This window comes from Artemia sp. Qi Xiang Cuo, chromosome 2 (genome assembly GCF_049724085.1).
Source record: "Artemia sp. Qi Xiang Cuo chromosome 2, ASM4972408v1, whole genome shotgun sequence".
Taxonomy (NCBI): Eukaryota; Metazoa; Arthropoda; class Branchiopoda; order Anostraca; family Artemiidae; genus Artemia; species Artemia sp. Qi Xiang Cuo.
Genome location: NC_142795.1, coordinates 35,103,626 through 35,124,238, shown reverse-complemented (window position 1 = coordinate 35,124,238; position 20,613 = coordinate 35,103,626). Strand labels below are relative to the sequence as shown.

The 20,613-nt window shown below is 35.2% G+C and overlaps 1 protein-coding gene across 2 annotated transcripts in view; it reads left to right on the top strand.

The window, feature by feature from the left end:
- The window catches only part of bdg (sodium-dependent transporter bedraggled), a 194,357-nt gene that overhangs the window by 126,931 nt on the left and 46,813 nt on the right, over window positions 1-20,613 (top strand). For both annotated transcript variants that reach the window (XM_089100627.1, XM_089100621.1), the window contains one exon: window positions 7,235-7,392. In XM_089100627.1, the coding sequence (XP_088956753.1) occupies window positions 7,235-7,392 (158 nt within the window). The remainder of the gene's footprint in view (window positions 1-7,234; window positions 7,393-20,613) is intronic.

Below are 20,613 nucleotides of genomic sequence, written 5' to 3'. Positions count from 1 at the left end.
AGTAATTCTGTGAAATCCCCCAGTATGATATTTAACCTGGAAAATTCATCCACCCCCCTCCGGAAATTTCCCTCCATTAGGAGGATTATGCCCATAGATATCCACCCTAGGCACCCCCCCCCCCCTCCCCTCGGAAAAATGTCTGTATTCTTCCCAAAAAAGTACTCTACGTAAACAAGCGGCAAATTTCATAAATTACAGGCCTCTCCCCACGGACTGTGGGGGTCATTTTACACATAAAGACATAGTTATTTGATTTTTCAACTATACTGAACAAAATAGCTATCTCAAAATTTTGATCAGATAACTTCGGAGAAAAACTGGGCTAGGGAGAGGGAGTTGCCTTCTAATCTTTTTTGTAATCCAATGTCTTCCAATTTTCTAGGACCATTATTTCAATACAATCACCCCTGGGAAAAAAAAAACAAACGCGCAAACAAAATCAGTGGAAACCACTGCTTTATCACAGTTCGTGGTAACGAACTGTAAGTAAGGAGCGACTCGGATCCACAGTAACCGAAACTCTAAAAAGCAAAATTTCGATATCAGATATGTCGAAAGAATCAGCTTGTTATGCTGATTCCAAATATATACGATTCATCAAGTTTAGTGTTAGAGAAGACAGATCACGGATGCGCGTTTGTTTTTTTTTCCCCAGGGGTGATTGTATTGAAATATTTGTGCATTTGTGAGTTAACGGCATTTGTCATTAAGGGGTCATTTTTAAAGAATTGGAACAAAATTCGAACTTTACCTTAAAGAGCAAGGTATTGAATAGGGGGCGAAACCTCTAATAAACGTATTAAAAATATAAGAATATAGAGGTTCGTTACGTAAGTTAATTCGTAAGTTACGTATATTTATTACTAATAAAAACGTTCGTAAATAAAATTAAACAGGTTTCAAATTTTGTTCGAATTTTGTTCCAATTCTTTAAAAATGACCCCTTAATCACAAATGCCGTTAATTAGAATAAATAGCTCCTATGAAAGTACTAAATAATCTTTGGCTTAAAGAACGAGGTATTGACTAGGGTATGAACCCAATCATATACGTAATGTTTTCTGTCGTTTTAAGTTTTGATGCTGCTCCTTACTTTCAGTTAAAAAACTTGTTTTTTTTATATATAATTTCAGATCTTCATTTAAATAATGCTGGGAAATCCGGCGCCCCCTTCATAGCAATGTCCCTTCTCCCATGAAAACTTCCTTCAAGGTAAGATCCTCCCACATAAACCCCGACCCAGTCCCCCCCCACTACCAGAAAAAAATCCCCCTGAAAACGTCTGTATACTTCCCAATAACCAATACCATATGTTAACATTGGGTAAAGTTCATAACTTTCAGCCATCCACCCGGGGACTTCGGGGGATCACGTCTTCCTAAAAGACATAGTTATCATATTTTCGACCATGCTGAACAAAATGTCTATCTCAAAGTTTTGATCGGGTGACGTTGGAAAAGTGAGCATGGGATGGGACCTAGTTACCTTCCAATTTTTTGGTTATTTAAAAGGGCATTAGAGCCTTGCATTTTCGATCCAATGAGTCACCACGCGATAATTTAGTACCACTGGGTTGATACGATTACCTGTGAAAAAAAACAAAAACAAATTAGCACGCAGCCGTAATCTTTGTTTTGGCAAAAAATGCAAAATTCCACATTTTTGTAGATAGGAGCTTGAAACCTCCGCAGTAGGGTTCTCTGATACGCTGAATATGATCGTGTGATTTTCATTAAGGTTCTATAACTTTTATGGGGTTTTTATCCTTTTTTCGAAAATCAGCCAAATTTTCTCAGGTGCGTAACTTTTGCTAAGTAGAGCTAAACTTGATGAAACTTATATATTTGAAATCAGCATTAAAATCTGATTCTTTTGATGTACCTATTGGTATCAAAATTCCGTTTTCTACAGTTTCGGTTACCATTGAGCCGGGTCGCTCCTTACTTAAAGTTCGTTACCACGAACTGTTCGGTAAGCTTCGGTGTGAATTATCTATGCATTAATAGAAAGGAAAAAGGCATAATTGTAGCGTTACCTTGAAAAACATATCGAGTTGACAGCTATTTATAATAAATACAATTCTTTCTGAAAGCCTAGAATAAAATGATATGGAGGTGTTCCATTCGCACTCCATGCCAATAATAATTTATATTGTGTTTGGATCTTAACACTGAAAACGATCACGCGGTGTTTTGATTTTGGACGGTTGAAGTGTCTACGTTAAACTATATTTTCTGAATTCATTTTTTTTAAACGGAATAAAACCTGTAGTTTAAAGGGCTTTAAGGTAAAGTCTCTTCGCTCTTTTATATTTACAAGTCCTGATGTGGATAACTGATTATTATCACTATTACTCGAAATAACCACTGGAATTTCCTTATTCTGTAGTAAAGTGATACGTTGAATATTGACTTTTTCTTGCATAATAAGGAATAGCGCAATGACTTTACAAACTGGTTCCTTATGTAAAAAAAAAAGATACCATGAAGTCGCTCGCCAGCTTTAGGTTTGGATACATAAATTCTATTTGGAATTCTACCAAGACCCGTATTTCGAAAGCCTTTGCAACAATTCCAGAAAGGTCAGACTAAAGACTTGTGGTACCCAAAAATGGTCGTAAATAACCATTTTATTTAGTCAATGGATACCCATACTTCAAGTAGTAAATGCAGCAAAAATAGATGAATAGTAGATCAGATATAAAAAAAAAACTTTTTAGCAGGCTGCCAAGGGTCTGCGTTGCGCAGGTACTGATCTTATGATTTGCTGCTATCGGCCGAGAGTACGATGCGTGGTTGGGGGTACATAATCCGACGCTTCCCATGTTTTTCGTCCGGATTTCTCCAAGTATCCATTTGGAGCCGGGTCGACTTTTGGCTGAGCTTACAGAGTCACACCGCCGACCCCCGTTCCAAACCAAATAACCAGTGACACGAGGACTCGAACCCCCTTCCTCACAGACAAAGGATTTTCATCCCAGCGCGCTTACCACTCCGTTATGACGGCTCATAGAATAGATACAGAAGGAAAACAAATTCCTAAAATACAACAAGAACCAAATTACTGAAAAGGAGAAATACCCCTTAGATAGATTCATCACTTGTAGAATCAAGTGATGAATAAATAAACCGTGGCAATATTAAAAAGAAGAAAAACAGGAGAGTTTATCGTCAAAACTTCTTGGAAATGTGAAACATGCCTCCTACTTAGTAATTAAATTATAATATAAGCTTTGAAGAACCCATTATACTTCGGACGATTTCTTGGGTCTAGTCAGTGAGTTAAGGTTAGAAAGGCTCCTGTATCGCCTTGTCAGGATGAGTAAAAAAATACGAAAGCTATTTATACAGATAGCCTGTGCAATGAAGCTAAATTTTTGCCAATAGTAGTTTTTCAATGGCTGATTTAACTCGTGAATGTTCTTTTTCCTCCATAGCAAGACCAGCTATGCCACTAGGCTGTTGATCATTTTTGACGTTTTGAATATTTTTCCTCAGTTGCTAAAGGTAGCAAGGATTTCAAAGTTTATAATATAGTAATTAATTGTATTATCTTTCTTCCTAGGTTTATCAGTCAATGTTGGCGTTATCCATATTTGTTTCACCGAGATAACGCTCCGCATTGACATTTGGGGGAAGGAGAAGGGACACAGAATAGTTGCAGCTTAATTATAGCATTGATGTTTTGATTTCTCTTTTCTTGTGCATCCAATAATCGATTGTGTTGTGAGGGGAAAAAAAGGTTTTAATCAGACTGAAATTTTTGTTTATCCTCCCAAAGTATGATGAATAGTGCTACTCTCGATAAATTAATATCGATAACACCCATGGTTAAAACTACGTAATTTTTCTTTGAAACTTGCGCGACGGAGAAAAACTGCCTTAACAATAATTTTTTTTTTGAAGTCGAGTTATATCATTCGTCTTGCCTAGCCATACAAAGGAAGCTTGGCTGAGCCCCGTGATCACAGCTGACTGTCTTTAGTGACAAAGAAATGTAATAAGGGACAGTTGTCATGCCCTAAAGAAATACAGGCGTTAAGGGAATTTTGTGGGTCGCCTACATAACTACGACTCAAAAATGACCCTAATCCCAAAGTTGACATTTCTTTAATACCGCTTAATACCTATCAACAATTGCTTTCAGCTCCTACTGTCGAGTTTTTGCTGTTCAAGAATGTCATCATCATAGTAATTCCTACTTAGTAATTAAATTATAATTATAAATTATAATTATAAATTATAATAGCAAGACCATCTATGCCACTAGGCTGTTGATCATTTTTGAAGTTTTGAATATTTTTCCTCAGTTGCTAAAGGTAGCAAGGATTTCAAAGTTTATAATATAGTAATTAATTGTATTATCTTTCTTCCTAGGTTTACCAGTCAATGTTGGCGTTATTCATATTTGTTTCACCGAGATAACGCTCCGCATTGACATTTGGGGGAAGGTGAAGGGACACAGAATAGTTCCAGCTTGATTACAGCATTGATGTTTTGGTTTCACTTTTCCTATGCATTCAATAATCGATTGAGTTGTGAGGGGATAAAAAGGTTTTAATCGGACTGAAATTTTTGTTTTTCCCCCCAAAGTATGATGAATCGTGCTACTCTCGTGAAATTAATATCGATAGTACCCATGGTTAAAACTACTTAATCTTTCTTTCAAACTTGCGCGACCGAGAAAAACTGCCTTAACAATAAATATTTTTTGAAGTCGAGTTATATTATTCGTCTTGCCTAGCCATACAAAGAAAGCTTGGCTGAGCCCCGTAATCACAGCTGACTGTCTTTAGTGACAAAGAAATGTAACAAGGGACAGTTGTCATACCATAAAGAAATACAGGGGCTATGATAATTTTTGGGCAACGACATCTATTTCGTGGGTCACCTACATAACTACGACTCAAAAATAACCCTAATCCTAAAGTTGACATTTCTATTAATACCGCTTAATACCTATCAAAAATTGCTTTTAGTTCCTACTGTCGAGTTTTTGCTGTTCAAGAATGTCATCATCATATCATTATCAAGTAGAAACTTGTTAACATTATTGCTAGGATTATTTCTACATTATGAAACAGTGGATTTAGTCAGAGTTATGAAATAAAAAAATATTTCAACTGAATATAAGGAGCAACAGATCAAATTCAGATCAAATTAATTTATTCAACATAGAAATACAAATAAATTTACAGCAGCCATCTACAACAACCCGAAGGTTTGTTTGCGATGGCTGCTAATCCATTATTTAACAGCTTTACGATTACTACATAAAAAAGATATATATATATATAAAAATAAAAATAAATAGAAATAACATTCAACTTTCTAATCTTTCTCAATTATCACCCAAAAGGTAACGCTTCAGTCTACTCCTGAGCTGGCTTACATTTTCAGCTTGTCTAATAATATCTGGGAGGGAATTCCAAACCCCCGGTCCCGCAAAACGAGGCAGAAAACCAGCACGTTGAGTACTCCGGAGCTTAGATGTAAGGTCATATGCATTTCTAGTCTCATAACAGTGATAAGATGAATTAGCTCTAAAAATTTCCCAAAATACCTCCGGTGAACACTTATTCAAACATGTATTTCCACCAAATGTCCTTCCCCCAAATTTCCATCATTAAAATTTGAAATCAACAGAAATTATTCCATTTATGAGGGGGGGGGGGCTTCTAAATCCCTGCTCTTTACGCAAAGGTTTGACTGGTTGTGCCCTAATTCTTTAAGAACGGCTGCTCAAACACAAGGGCCATTTAGTTGGCACTACAAATCTTTAACATACAGAGTGGGGATCCGAGGAGGAGGCTGCCCTCCTCACATGTGGAGTAATTTCTATTTAAGTGATAATATTGGCTCTAATTTTATGTTGAATATTTTTTTTATGTTTCTGATCTTTTTTCAACTAATGCCGAGGTCTAACCAAAATGTGATGGGGGCTACCGCCACCATAAATCCCTTACTCCTTGCTGGTAAATTGTATATATCGATAGTTGTAAATTCATTTGTAGCGTTCTAGATATGGTTGGGTAAAATTTGCATTCCTCTTACACCTAATATATTATACTCAGTATCAAATGACTAGCGATCAAAATGCACTTAAAAAAAAAAAAAAAAAAAAAAAATTATAGAAGACTAGCTAGGATGCCGACTTTGAGATGAATGAAGACATACCATCACACATAAATGATTATACTAAAAGGCCAATTGTATCCCTTGTCCTCACCCTCCCCAATTGACGCCGCTGCAGATCTCTACTCCATCAGACCGTTTTCTATATATTTCTGAAGGTTCGTTTAAAGTTTGAAAATTGGGCACACATATAGGCTTTTCGAGGAATGAAGCTCAGTTCTCCCACCCCACCATCTAACCAATGACTCAGTGGCCCTCTTTGATGATGGCTGGTACAAAATTATACATCACCGTACATGATTTTGTCAAAATGTCAAGGGAATTAAAGTAGAATAAATGTCTATATTATCCATTGATTTTGTATGGACTACGTAACTCTTTAGAAATGAATTTGCCACTGTATGACATTATTACGTTCGAATGACCCCTCTCTGATTTTCCAGGACCATTGGCTCGACAAGATCACTTCTGTAACAAAAAAATAAAACAAATAAACACGCATCTGTGATTTTTTAGCTGTAAAAAAGGGCAAAATTTTTCAGTTTTGTAGATAGGAGCTTGCAACCTCTACAATAAGGTTCTCTGATATGCTAATTCTGATGATGTGATAGTTTTTTTTAGGGATGTTTCTCCCCTTTTTTGAAAATCAGGCAAATTTTCAAAGGCTCGTAGATTTTGGTGGGTAACTTTAAAATGAACAAATTTTTTTTATATTTGAAATCAGCTTAAAAACCCAATTCTTTTAGTCCAGTGATTGTTATCAAAACTTCCGTTATTACAGTTTTTTTACTATTGGCCGTGCTATTCTTTACTTACAGTTCGTTACTATGAACTGTTTTATCACGTATGATGGTGTGGTATTTTACCCTAATATTTTCTATTTTTATAGAGGTATTTTATTCTCTATATTGTCGGAAAATCAACAAATTGTAGAGAGCAAAGTTTCAGCTAGGATAATTACAACTTTACAGATTTGGCCACGATTTTACTGCAATTATATTGACCGAAATATTTATCGAATTTTCAATCCTGGCTGGTAAAAGTCAATGACAATGACGAAAATTTTGCTCTTTATGAACTTAAAAACTTTTTTTTAGGTGTGGTATCAATAGGAAAAGCAGTGATCGTCTATGGTACAGTGCCATTAGTGGTGTTCACAGTAGTGGCTTTTTACACCTTGAGTTTACCAGTCATCGCGCCACCGGGAACATTTATGGATCAGAGCTCTTGGAATGAGTTTTTTATCAACCCTTGGGTAAGTATTCGACATGTGCTTTTTTTTTAGGGTACATTCTCTAAACTTACATGTAATGCCATATTCTATGTTTAACGAGCATTAAAAATATTTCAACCCAATAACTCCGAAAATTTTCTGTTATTTTGAATAATAATAACAGGTTAGAGTTTCCTGAAATGAAAATTAAGATTTCATTTATTGATGAATTAGTATTATTTTTTTTAATTGAGTGTTTGGCTTGATCATTTGATTTGGCTATGTGTTCGGCTTGATCATTTCGTAATGCTACAGTGCAAATAGCTTTGGATTATCGCAAAATAGCAATCTTAATTTAACTTTTAATATTCAAGTTGAAAAATCCAATCTTTCAAAAATGTCTTTACTGCTACTAATATTCAAGTTGGGTCGGAAAATGAAGATTCAAGCTTCTGCGTGATAGATATAGCTTCAACTTTGGATTGCATCATAATCGGGCTGGTGTGGCCTCGTCTGGTTTTTTCCTTCTGCCTTTTGTCTTCTCGTTTGATCTTTTTTATCTGAAGAATTTTTTCAGTGCTTGGTGTTGCTTTCCTTTTTTATTCATGTATTATACAAAAAATACAAATGAATGTGCATTGTCAGTTTAATATACATATACTGATATTTAGTAATCAAAATGTTAAAATTATTTGATGTATTAAAGTTACAAAAGTAAAAACATTTATATTTTTTTCAGTAAAGTGCAAATTTTGTTTTGGCCTTGGGAAGGCATAGGGGTTTTGCGCCCAACTTATGTTAATTTCTGCTCATTTTAAGTTTGACTCGGTTAATTATTGTAATTTATGCTCGTTTTGGGTTTCATTTATTTATCGATGCTGATTTTTGGTAGTTTCACGCTTGGTAGATTATTTGATTTGATTTTTGCTCATTTTTTGTTTATTGGAGTTCTTTTCTTTTTTTGAAAAACTTATTTTGTGGAAATAGTTTTTTAAATTAACTTCTGTTCGTTTTATATTGACATAGTTTTTTCAGGGAAAAAGAAAATAAAACTTTAAATCTTTTGGTTTTTTAAGACTTTATAGTTTGGCCTGCTATTTGTATTCTGGAGAAAAATTTTCAGCAATTTTGAACAACATAAACCCTTTTAAAAATCTCGACACAAATAGTACTGTTTAATTTAGTTTCATACCTCCTCTAGTTGACCTGAAATGGAAAACTTGATACCATTCGCAAACAAATCTGTTTACTTTCTTTGATAGCTTGGATATACATACGCTATTTTGATTTGATTAAATTTTAAGAGCAGAAATGGAGGGTTGGCGTGGGAGGGTGGGAGTGGAAGGGGGATTAGTTGCCCTCAAATCATTTTCGATTATTAAAAAGGGCATCCGCCCCTTCTATTTTTAATCGAATGAGCCCTTTTCGAAGTCCCCATGGCAACTCCTTCGATACGAAGTGCCCTGGTCTAAACATTCGACTATTAAAAAGGGCACTAGGCCTTTCGATTTCCAATCGAATGAGCCCTTTTGGAAACGACAACGCTTTCTATAAGCACCTTATATGCCCCCAGGGCATAAATTATAACCCTTACCATAAGGTCTGTTAGGGTGGTTGTTATTCTCTAAGACCGAATTTCCAGAACTTTCAACTGCGTTAAACAACATGGCCATCTCAAAATTTTGATTGGATGTGTTTGGGTAAATGGTTGGCGTGAGAGGGGTGTTAGTCGCCTTCCAATCACTTTTGACTATTAAAAAGGGCACAAGGCACTCCGATTTCCAATTTAATGAGCGCTTTTCGAAGTTTCTACGACAACTTCTTCGATACGAAGTGCCCTGCTCTAAAGGAAATAATTAATAAATAATACATTGTGCCAACATCGCTGTTATATGCCCCCAGGGCATAACTTAAAACCCTTGCCCTAAGGGTTGTGAGGGAGTGTCCTCCTCTTTACTTACGCAGCGCGATCGTGCTACCTATGATTTATACTACAAATTTCTATATTAACCTTATATGCCCACAGGGCATAACTTACAATCCTTGCGCTGAAGACTCTGTGGAGGTTATCATCCTAAAAGACCTAATTTACTGAGCGTTCAACTACGTTGAACAAAATGAATATCTCAAAATTTTGATTGGTTGTGTTTTGGAAAATTAGTCGCTATCCAATCACTTTCAACCATTAAAAAAGGCACTTGGCCTTTGAATTTCCAATTGAATGAGCCCTTTTGAAGTTTCTACGACAACACTTTCAATAAAAACTTTATACGCCCCAGGGCATAACTTACAATCCTTGCTCTGAGGGCTGTGAGGGGAGGGGTTGTCATCCTTAAAGACTTAATTTCCAAAACTTTCAACTACGTTGAATAAAATGGTTATTTTAATGTTTTGATTTAATGTGTTAAGGGAAAAGGTGGGCGTGAGAGGGTGGTTAGTTGCCCTCAAATCACTTTCGACTATTACAAAGGGTACTATTTCTTTGAATTTCAAATCGAATGAGCCCCTTTTCAAGTTTCTACGACAAAGACTTCAATAAAAGCCTTATATGCCCCCAGGGCATAACTTATAATCCTTGCTCTGAGGGTTGTCGGGGAGTGTCCTCCTCAAAAATATATTTTCTATCTGTAAATAAACTACGCTGAACAACATGGCTATCTCAACATTTTTATTGGATGTTTTGGGGGAATGATAGGCGTGGGAAGGGGCTAGTTGCCCTCCAATTAGTTTCGACTATTAAAAAGGGCACTAGGCCTTTGAATTTCCAATCGAATGAGCTTCTTTTGAAGTTGCTACGACAATGCCTTCTTTAAAAGCCTTATATGCCCGCAGGGCATAGCTTAAAACCCTTGCCCTGAGGGCTGTGGTGGAGTGTCCTCCTCAAAAATATATTTTCTATCTGGAAATCAACTACGCTGAAACAAAATAGCTATCTCAAAATTTTGATTGGATATGTTTGAGGGAATGATGGGCAAGAGGGGGGCTATTTGTCCTCCAATCACTTTCAACTATGAAAAAAGGCACTAGCCCTTTGAATTTCCAATCGAATGAGCCTTTTTTAAAGTTTCTACGACAACGCCTTCTATAAAAACCTTATATGCCACCAGGGCATAACTTAAAACCCTTGCCCCGAGGGTTGTGGGGGAGTGTCCTCCTCAAAACATGTTTTCTATGTAGAAATCAACTACGATGAACAAAATGGCTATCTCAAAATTTTTATTGGATGTATTTGGATAAATGATGGGCGTGGGGTGAGGCCGCTAGTTGCCCTCCAATCACTTTCGACTATTAAAAAGGGCACTATCCATTCGAATTTCAAATTGAATGAGCCTTTTTTGAAGTTTCTACGATAACGCCTTCTATAAAAAACCTTATATGCCCCCAGGGCATAACTTAAAAGCCTTGCCCTGAGGGTTTTAGGGGATTTTCCTCCTCAAAAACATTTTTTCTATCTGGAAATCAACGAGTTTCCAATCGAATGAACCTATTTTTAAGTTTCTACGACAACGTCTTCTATAAAAACCTTGTATGCCCCCTGGGCATAACTTAAATTCCTTGCCCTGAGGGTATTCGACTATTAAAAAGGGCACTAAAACTCTCAATTTCCAATCGAATGAGCCGCTTTTGAAGTTTCTACGACGACCGCTTCCATATGAAGTGCCCAGCTCTAAAGGAAAAAAGTAATAAATAGTACATTGTGCCAACATCGTTCTTATATGCCCTCAGGGTATAACGTGAAACCCTTGCCCGAGGGTTTTGGGGGAGTCTCCACCTCAAAAACATATTTTCTATCTGGAAATCAACTACGATGAACAAAATGGCTATCTCAAAATTTTGATTGGATGTGTTTGGGGAAATATGGGCGTGGGAGGGGGGGGGGCTAGTTGCCGTCCAATCACTTTCGACCATTAAAAAGGGTACTAGTCCTTTGAATTTCCAATCGAATGAGCTTTTTTTGAAGTTTCTATGACAAGCCTTCTATAAAAACTTTATATGCCCCCAGGGAATAACTTAAAACCCTTGCCCTGAGGGTTTTGGGGGAGTGTCCTCTTGAAAGAAAATATTTTCTATCTAGAAATCAACTACGCTGAACAAAATGGCTATCTCAAAATTTTGATTGTATGTGTTTGGGGGAATAATGGGCGTGGGGGGCTAGTTGCCCTCCAGTCACTTTCGACTATTAAAAAGGGTACTAGCCCTTCGAATTTCCAATTGAATTAGACTGTTTTGAAGTTTTTGCGATAACGCCTTCTATAAAAACCTTATATACCCCCAGGGCATAACTTAAAACCCTTGCCCTGAGGGTTTTAGTGGAGGGTCCTCTTCAAAAACATACTTTCTATCTGGAAATCAACTACACTGAACAAAATGGCTATCTCAGAATTTTGATTGGATGTGTTTGGGGGAATGATTAGCGTGGGAGGGGGCTAGTTGCCCTCCAATCACTTTCGACTATTAAAAGGGCACTCGAACTCTCAATTTCCAATCGAATGAGCCCCTTTTGAAGTTTCTACAACGAACCCTTCCATATGAAGTGCCCTTCTCTAAGGGAAAAAAATAATACTTAGTACATTGTGCCAACATCGTTCTTATATGCCCTCGGGGCATAACTTAAAACCCTTGCCCTGAAGGTTGTGGGAGAGTGTCCTCCTCATAAACATATTTACTTTCTGGAAATCGACTACGCTGAACAAAATGGCTATCTCAAAATTTTGATTGGATGTGTTTGGGGGAATGATGGGCGGGGGGGGGCTAGTTGCCCTCCAATCACTTTCGGCTATTAAAAAGGGTACTAGCCCTTCGAATTTCCAATCGAATGAGCCTGTTTTGAAGTTTCTACGATAACGCCTTCTATAAAAACCTTATGTGCCCCCAGGGCATAACTTAAAAGCCTTGCCCTGAGGGTTGTAGGGGATTGTCCTCATCAAAAACATTTTTTCTATCTGGAAATCAACTACACTGAACAAAATGGCTATCTAAAAATTTTGATTGGATGTGTTTGGGGGAATGATGGGCGTGGGAGGGGGCTAGTTGCCCTCCAATCACTTTATACTATTTAAAAGGACACTAGAACTCTCATTTTCCAATCGAATGAGCCCCTTTTGAAGTTTCTACGACAACCCCTTCCGTATAAAGTGCCCTACTCTAAAGGAAAAAAATAATACATAGTACATTGTGCCAACATCGTTCTTATATGCCCTCAGGGCATAACTTAAAACCCTTGCCCTGAGGGTTGTGGGAGAGTGTCCTCCTCAAAAACACATTTACTTTCTGGAAATCGACTACGCTGAACAAAATGGCTATCTCAAAATTTTGATTAGATGTGTTTGGGGGAATGATGGGCGAGGGGGGGGGCTAGTTGCCCTCCAATCACTTTCGACTATCAAAAAGGGCACTAGCCACTCCAATTTCCAATCGAATGAGCTCTTTTCAAAGTTTCTACGACAACTCCTTCGATACGAAGTGCCCGACTGAAGAAAAAAAAAAACACATTGTGCCCACATCGTTCTTTACTTAGGCAGCGCAAGCGCGCTGCCTATGATTATTTTTGTTTTGAGTTGATTTTTTCTTATGAATAGCAAGGGTGCCTGTATAAAATTTTCCAGGAAAGTGGGGGGGGGGGGCAACCCTAATGCAAAAGAAAATCAGACTCAAACCGAAATTTCGGGAGGATTTATTGCTTCCTAAGATTACAGCAGGTGTAGACTTGTGTTAGTGCAATTTCCTAAGCCTTACAGAAAGAGTAGAGATAGATAATACAGCTTCCAAGGGGATATTTTAGTATCTGATTTCATTCCTGAAAGCTTCATTTATCTGTCCTGGATCACCTGATTTCCAAGATCACAAAAGCCCCTAAAGTGTAGTTTTCCCAAGATGTTTAAATTCCTAAGGGCCTATACTCAAAGCTGTATAGATACAATGTTTCGATTTTATAACGACCATGTAAAATACACCTCTTTCATAAAAGGACAATTCTCCCCCCTCAAACTGAAATACTTTCTATCTTCAGACATGTATAAAAAGGTACAGAATAGCGAAAGAAAAACTACATCTAAACTTTAAATCCAACTGTCAATTTCACCATCTTTCTCTCAATTTTCCAATTCAACTGAATAAAATGAATATTTCCAAATAAAATAGTTTGTCATTAGCGAATCTTATCAAATAGTTCGTCATAACAAGCTGCAAGTAAGGAGTGACAAAGTAAAAATGCAATTTTGATGACAATTGACACATCAACAGATTTGTTTTCCTTATGCTGATTCTAATTATATAAAATTAATTTAGTTTATTGTTACCCACCAAAAGCTACGAATTTGAGAAAATTTGTTTGATTTCTGTAAAAAGGGGGAAGCATCCATAAAAAAGCAAACGGTCTTAGTGAAAATTGATTTGTTAGATTTATCATATCAAAGGACCTTACCATAGAGGTTTCAAGCTCCATTCAACAAAATGTGAGATTTTGTAAAATTTTTTCCAGAAGAAAGATCGTGGATGAGTGTTTATTTGTTTTTTTCCCGGGTAGATCATCGAACCGAAGGTCCTAGAAATTTGGGAGAGAGCTCATTAAACCTAAAATAAAAATTTCTTTCAAAGTAACCATAAAGATTGTTCCACGGGAGAGGGTTATTTTCTGCCATTTTATGGCACTAGCCTACGACTTTTCCCAAAAATGGACCAATTTGTAATCAATTCAAAATTATGAGAAGCTAATCGATATAAAAGTATCAAAAAACTATATTTTATGCTTCCCAGTTGCAGATGAAGTAATGGCGCATGGTGGCAGTAATGGATTTAACCAATTTGATTCGTTTTATTTTTTGTATAAAATTACATTTGGTGACATGTAGTTGCCTATCTGCTGTCTTGAAGGCAAGAATGAGTCACCGTGTAGGCGGAAATGGAGCAGACACCTAAAAGAGCACATTGTAATGCCTAAACTGCTAACTCTCCATGAGCCTTGAGATAAATGTAGAAAAAGCTAGGAGAAGTAGGAATTAATTAAAATATTTCCCTGTTTAGCATGAAATATTATGCTTATAAAGTTATAAAGTACTTATAAGGTTGAAAAGGCGAGGCGGGTCATCATGAGCCCCGCCAAAAAATTTGTTTGGGGGGGGGGGGTGGAAAATGCTACTAGGAATTTTTTTCAAGAATTTTAAATGGTAATATTTCTATGTATATGACATATTACAAAGTATTTAAACATATATACATATATTTTCTCCATCTTCCTCTTTGGTATAGGAATTGAAAAATAGTACATAAGTTTTATCTTCTTAATATTATTGAGAAGCTGACTGGTTTGCACGAAACACTTTTGGGAACAGCGTATAGGCGTTTATCGCCTCACCATGGTTTGATCCGTTTGTTTTATTAACTTTATTTATTTAATGTTTTTGTTGTTTAATTGTTATTGGTGATTTATTGTTTGTGTTTTTTTTTTTTTTGTTTTTTTTTATATATTTATTGTACTCCACTATTTATCTTGTGATGTAAGTGGGTTATATATATATATATATATATATATATATATATATATATATATATATATATATATATATATATATATACATATACATATACATATATATATATATAAACACATATATATATATATATATATATATATATATATATATATATATATATATATATATATATATATATATATATATATATATATATATATATATATATATATATATATATATATATATATATATATATATATATATATATATATATATATATATATATATATAATGTACTGATCGATTTTTTTAATCTTAATGTAAGGTTGTGCTGATTAATGTAAGGCCACGTAGAAGATGAGAAGTCAATTAACTTATAATTTCTATCTGAACATATGAACAATAATACCCCTCTTCGTCCACCCGGAATTCTAAAGTAAATATATTAATAAAGACTTACTAATGTTAATAGACAAATTAACAAAAATACTAATCATCGCAAATTTTTAAGTATATTCAAAGTGTGTCCAAAATCTAAATTACAACCGCACATTGTAATTAATAAATAGAAAAAATAAATGAAAAAGGTTGGTACCCACTTTATATTTTAGTTTGGCCGAGGCATGATTTAGGAAACAATCGTAAACTAAATTTAAAAAGCTAGTGTTTTCTGATGAAAGTAAGGACCAGTATTAAAATCTATTTGAAAAGAAATTATTCTTTATAGGAACTTTTTCTTAAGGGAGCTGTTTCCTCATTAACCCCTTGCTCTTTGCTCGAAAGTTTCACTTTTTGTCCAAATTCTTTAAGAACATTTACTGAAGACACAAGGGTCATTAAATTGGAGAAAGAAAGTCTTTCAAAGGGCTAAAATCTTTTGGTTAATGGCCGAGGAATTGAGCAGGGGGCAGTCCCCTTTATATACAGAATAGTTTGACTTCGTTTAAAGTTTTAAAGTTGCTCCTTACTTTTAGTTGAAAAATCTTTTTATATATTTAATTACATTTTGTGAAATGATGTAGTTTTATGAACATAAAACTTTTACTAACGCAGAAAAGGAATCAATATTTCAACGATCTCTGTCCGGTTTTTTATTGTTAGCAATTGAATTGAATTGAAATGGATGGTTTCTCCTCTCTTCCTGCAAGGACTCAGGAGGCTTCTTCTAATCACTATACTAGCCTACTTGGTTTATATAAGATGTATCCCATTAATATCCTTTAAAAACTTGCATATCAATTTAAGTCCATCAGCACAGTCACTGTTCAAGCCCGCTCCACTTAGTATGTCACTACTCTGTCGAATTCTTTTTTCTCTGCTAAACTTTCTAATATTCTTCCTCTTGTCTTCTGTTCCAGCACATTCGAATAACAAATGTTCTACCGTTTCCTCATTTCCACAAAATGCACATCTCGGATCTTCATAATAAAAACGGGCTCTATATTTCTGATGTCCTGCATGACCTGACCTTAGTCTGAATATTACCCTGGCTTCATACTTACTTAGCTGTCCAGATATTTTCTTTTAAAATTGCCTTTCTTTCTTTGGTATAACTAACATATTTGCTGAGAACGCACGGCTGTTCTCGAATGTCTTTATCCTCAATTTCTTTATCAGTTCTCCAATTTGATTAACCATCCTGGGCGTGATATCTACAAGTGTTTGCCCGTCTTCTATGGATGCTTGTTTTGCTGCAGCGACAGCCTTTTCATTTCCACTAATGTTCGCATGCCCCGGTACCCAATCCAATGTGATGGTTACTCCCTTTTCCAGTAGTTTCTGTAATTCTTTATGGCAAAAGATCACTTCAGGAGCTATTTTATTTGCTAGATAAATATTCTTGATTGCTTGAACTGCAGTTACATCACTTAATTTATTCAATTTAACTATATTCTTGGAGGGAATTACAAAAGCAGCCCCAACTCTATTATCCACTTTGGATGCATCTGTGAAGATATTCATAGTGTCAAGATATTGCATTTCTTTTGTCATCTTGAATGATTGATCATAATCTAGATTATCCCACTTTTCAAATTCAGTATTGCACTGGTATGGGATGGATTTCCACTGAGGGGTTATGAACATATTGGACACTCAACATTGATGTCAACTGACAATCCATTTGAAACCCTTCCGTTATTTCTTTTGCCCTCACAATACTGAATAATTATTTCCATGAACTCCTCTTTTAGCATTCTTGATTTAATTGGATTCAACTGGTCAGATATCCATGTCTTCCATAAAAACTTTAATGTTGCTACGTCTCTCCTACTACCTAGCTTCCCAATCCCACTTTCTGATTCGAGAAAGCTCCGTGGAGTTGTCTTTCTTACTCCAAAAGCTGTCCTTAAAGCACTGTATTGAATAGTTTCCAACTCCTCTAACAAGGACTTAGACGCTGCCATATAAATTATTCCTCCATATTCCAATTTCGCTCTTATGTATTTTATATAAAATTCCATAAAAAAGTCGGGCTTTGGCCCAAAATTTGCTCCACATAACATTTTCATAATATTTAATCTTTTGGCACATGTTTTCTTTAACTGTCTTATATGAGCTTTAAACGTCAGCTTTCTATCAATGGTAATTCCAAGCCATTTAAATTTGTTCACGGTTTCAATTTTTTCCCCATTTAGAAAAAGACAAAGAGCAGAGTACCTTTTTGTTCGCGTGATTACCATTGCTTTGGTTTTCTCGACCGAAAACTGCACACAATTTTCCATGGCCCACGTTTCCATTAATCTTATTTTCTCCTGGGCCCCTCATTGCCCCTTCCCTATCACACACTCTCCATATTGCATTATCATCAGCGGAAATCCCAGCTCTATCATCTCCTGTATCCAGTGGTATATCAAATTCACTTATATTGTAATAATCTGGACCCAATGAGGAGCCTCGTGGTACGATACGTTTTCTCAGTACCTTTTTTTTCCGAATATGCTTTACCCACTTTTACTGTCACTTCTCGTTCACGTAAATAATCATAAGAAAATCCTAGTAAACGTCCTCTAACCTTTGCTGCAATCATTCCTTCTAGTATATGTCGATGAACCACACTATCAAAAGCACTACTCACATCAAAGAAAACTGCTAAACAGATTTTCCTATTTTCCAAACAATATACTACATCATTTACAAAAATTTGTAACACTTCTATAGTAGATCTGTTCTTTCTAAACCCACATTGAACATCTTTCAAAGTGTTTGTTTTTTCCACTTTCCATGTAAGCCTCTCCTTAACCATTCTTTCTTTAAACTTTTTCTAACACAGGTAGCAGAGTAATAATCCTTAAGTTTTTCATTTTTGAATTATCTTTGCCTTGTTTAGGAATCATATTAACTACCCCATCCTTCCATATTTTTGTAAATTTTCCGTCTTCCCAGGCTTTGTTAATAATTTCTAACAATGTTTTTATCCATTAGTCACTTAAATGTTTGATATACTGTGGGTAAATCATGTCTAAACCTGGTGCTGTTAATGGTAACTTTCGAATCACATTCTTTAACTACTCTACCGTAAAATATCTGTTATAATTCATTCCTGGTCTTCCAATCACTGACTACAAAATCTACTGCTTTATTCGCTTTTTCTTGTTCTTCCACTAACTCCTCTCCATTAACAGTCAAGGGTGGGTTACCATTATCATCTGTCTTCCCTGTAATCAATTTTTTCACTGTTTTGTACACTCTACTTGTAGGCTGTCTAAAATCCAAATTCTCCACGAATTATTGATACGAAATTTTCTTTGCTTCCACTGTTTGGCGCCTAAAGACTGCATATCTTCTTTGACACATTAAAAATTTTCAAAGTTTGGAAAAATTAGAATATGTGGAGCAATGATAATTTACCTAATTTATTAGGTAAATATTAATTAAATACAAAAGCACTAATTTATAAATAAAATCAAAAAGTAGAAATATACATCATGTTAAATTTCAATTTAGACATTGAACTATAAATAAATGCTACCTGCTATTCCGGTATAACATCCGGAATGTTTCATCAATCAATAAAAAAGGAATTAATAAAAAAAGTTATTATTTATCCTAAAATTTTAGTCCTCAACCCTAATTTCAACAGAAAGAATTTAAGTTTTTTTCTTTCATGTGTGGAGTTTTTTTGTTTTCATATTGTTTATTTTAATTTGTATTTGTTACTTCTTTATTTATCCCCCGCTGAAATGGTAAATAAAAATGAAATATTAGGGCTTTACTATTTTATTATATTAATCGTTTTAATGAAAAGTTTTACCCATTGTATTTCTATACTGTATTTGACTTTATAAATGGAATAGCTGTGTTGTCTACAAAATTGTTTTTTTGATAGTACTAACCTAAATTGAATAAGCTCAAAAGTAGACTTTGAAGAACATTCCTCATGATGTTTAATTCCCTTTTAAAGATCATAGAAATGCAGCATCGTCAAAGAAAGAAAAGCCTGATGAGGCAACACTTTTATTTTCATACTTATGATACTGAAACAACTGGACACTGTGAATATCTCTCATTTTGTGGCTATTTATCATGGGCGCCCGCAGGAGGGGCAAAGGAGGCCATATTCCCTGGAAATCTAGGACTATAAAGTAAGTATTAGTAACCGAAGCAAAGGGAACAGAGTAGAGAAAAAACATAAAAAAATATGTTTAGGTCCATGGTTGGCTGCCTTCCAATAGGTTTTGACCCTTGATAGAGGCAATATGAGTTTTAATTTGTGACTAAATGACCCCTGTTCAGGTTTCCACAAATTTTTTTCTACATACTAAAGTTGGAGTAAACAAACAAAAAATCAAATTCTTCATAGTAATAAATGGCAAGTAAATAGGGATCCTTATCAATAACGAGCCTAAATATTGAGATGAGAGCCTAATGAGAGCCTAAATATTGAAAACATAAAATCAAAGGATAAGCTTTTTTGGTGATTCTAAATATGTATCTGTTTCGAGTTTGAAGTTAAACATCCAAGTTATTAGTGCATAAGAAAGTTCGCATAATTATGGAAAAAAGTATGAAAACAAAATAAAAATGGGGCAATCCTGATAAAAATACGCCGTCAAATTTAGCATGCAGGAATATCCATGAGCCGACATATGAAGCCACTTTAATCAGATATGTTTGATTTTGTATTTTCCCCCAGAACGTGTTTTTTGTGATTTATTATTATTTTATTCTATTTTTTACCAAGAGTGAATGTACTGATCTAGTTGTTTGCTTTGAAAAAGCTGACATATGAAACTAAGAGAGAAAAGAAAATGATGAATGAAAAACAAAATAAAAAAAGGTGAGAAAACGAGGATTTTATCAGCCAGTGGCAAAACATGAAGACGAACAACAAGCAAATATTTCGACAAGGACCACCGCCAAGTCAACCTCAGTAATAAACAAAAAGAAAAAAAAAATCTAAACAAAACATGTTCTTCGTCTTCATGTTTTGCCACTGGCTGACAAAATTCTCGTTTTCTCAGTTCTTGCATATTTTGGTAGCCATAGGGGATTTTGACCGAAGCCCCTGGTGGCTCCATTATTGTCCACTTTCCTCTTCTTGCAACAAATATTCTTCAAGTCTTTCCAAATTGGCAATATTGTATCTCCTTCCACGCTACAGCTCTAGTCTGTCCTTTTCAATTCTGTGGCGATTGAATTGGATAACTTTAAAATGTCTCAAATTCACAATCAGTAATTTACTTTAATCTTTTTTCTATTGTTAGCAATGCTTAGAGACAAACATTTTTGAAAGGTAATGAAAAAAGTATATCAAGTAAAGGAATAGTATACAAATGTGAAAAAAATA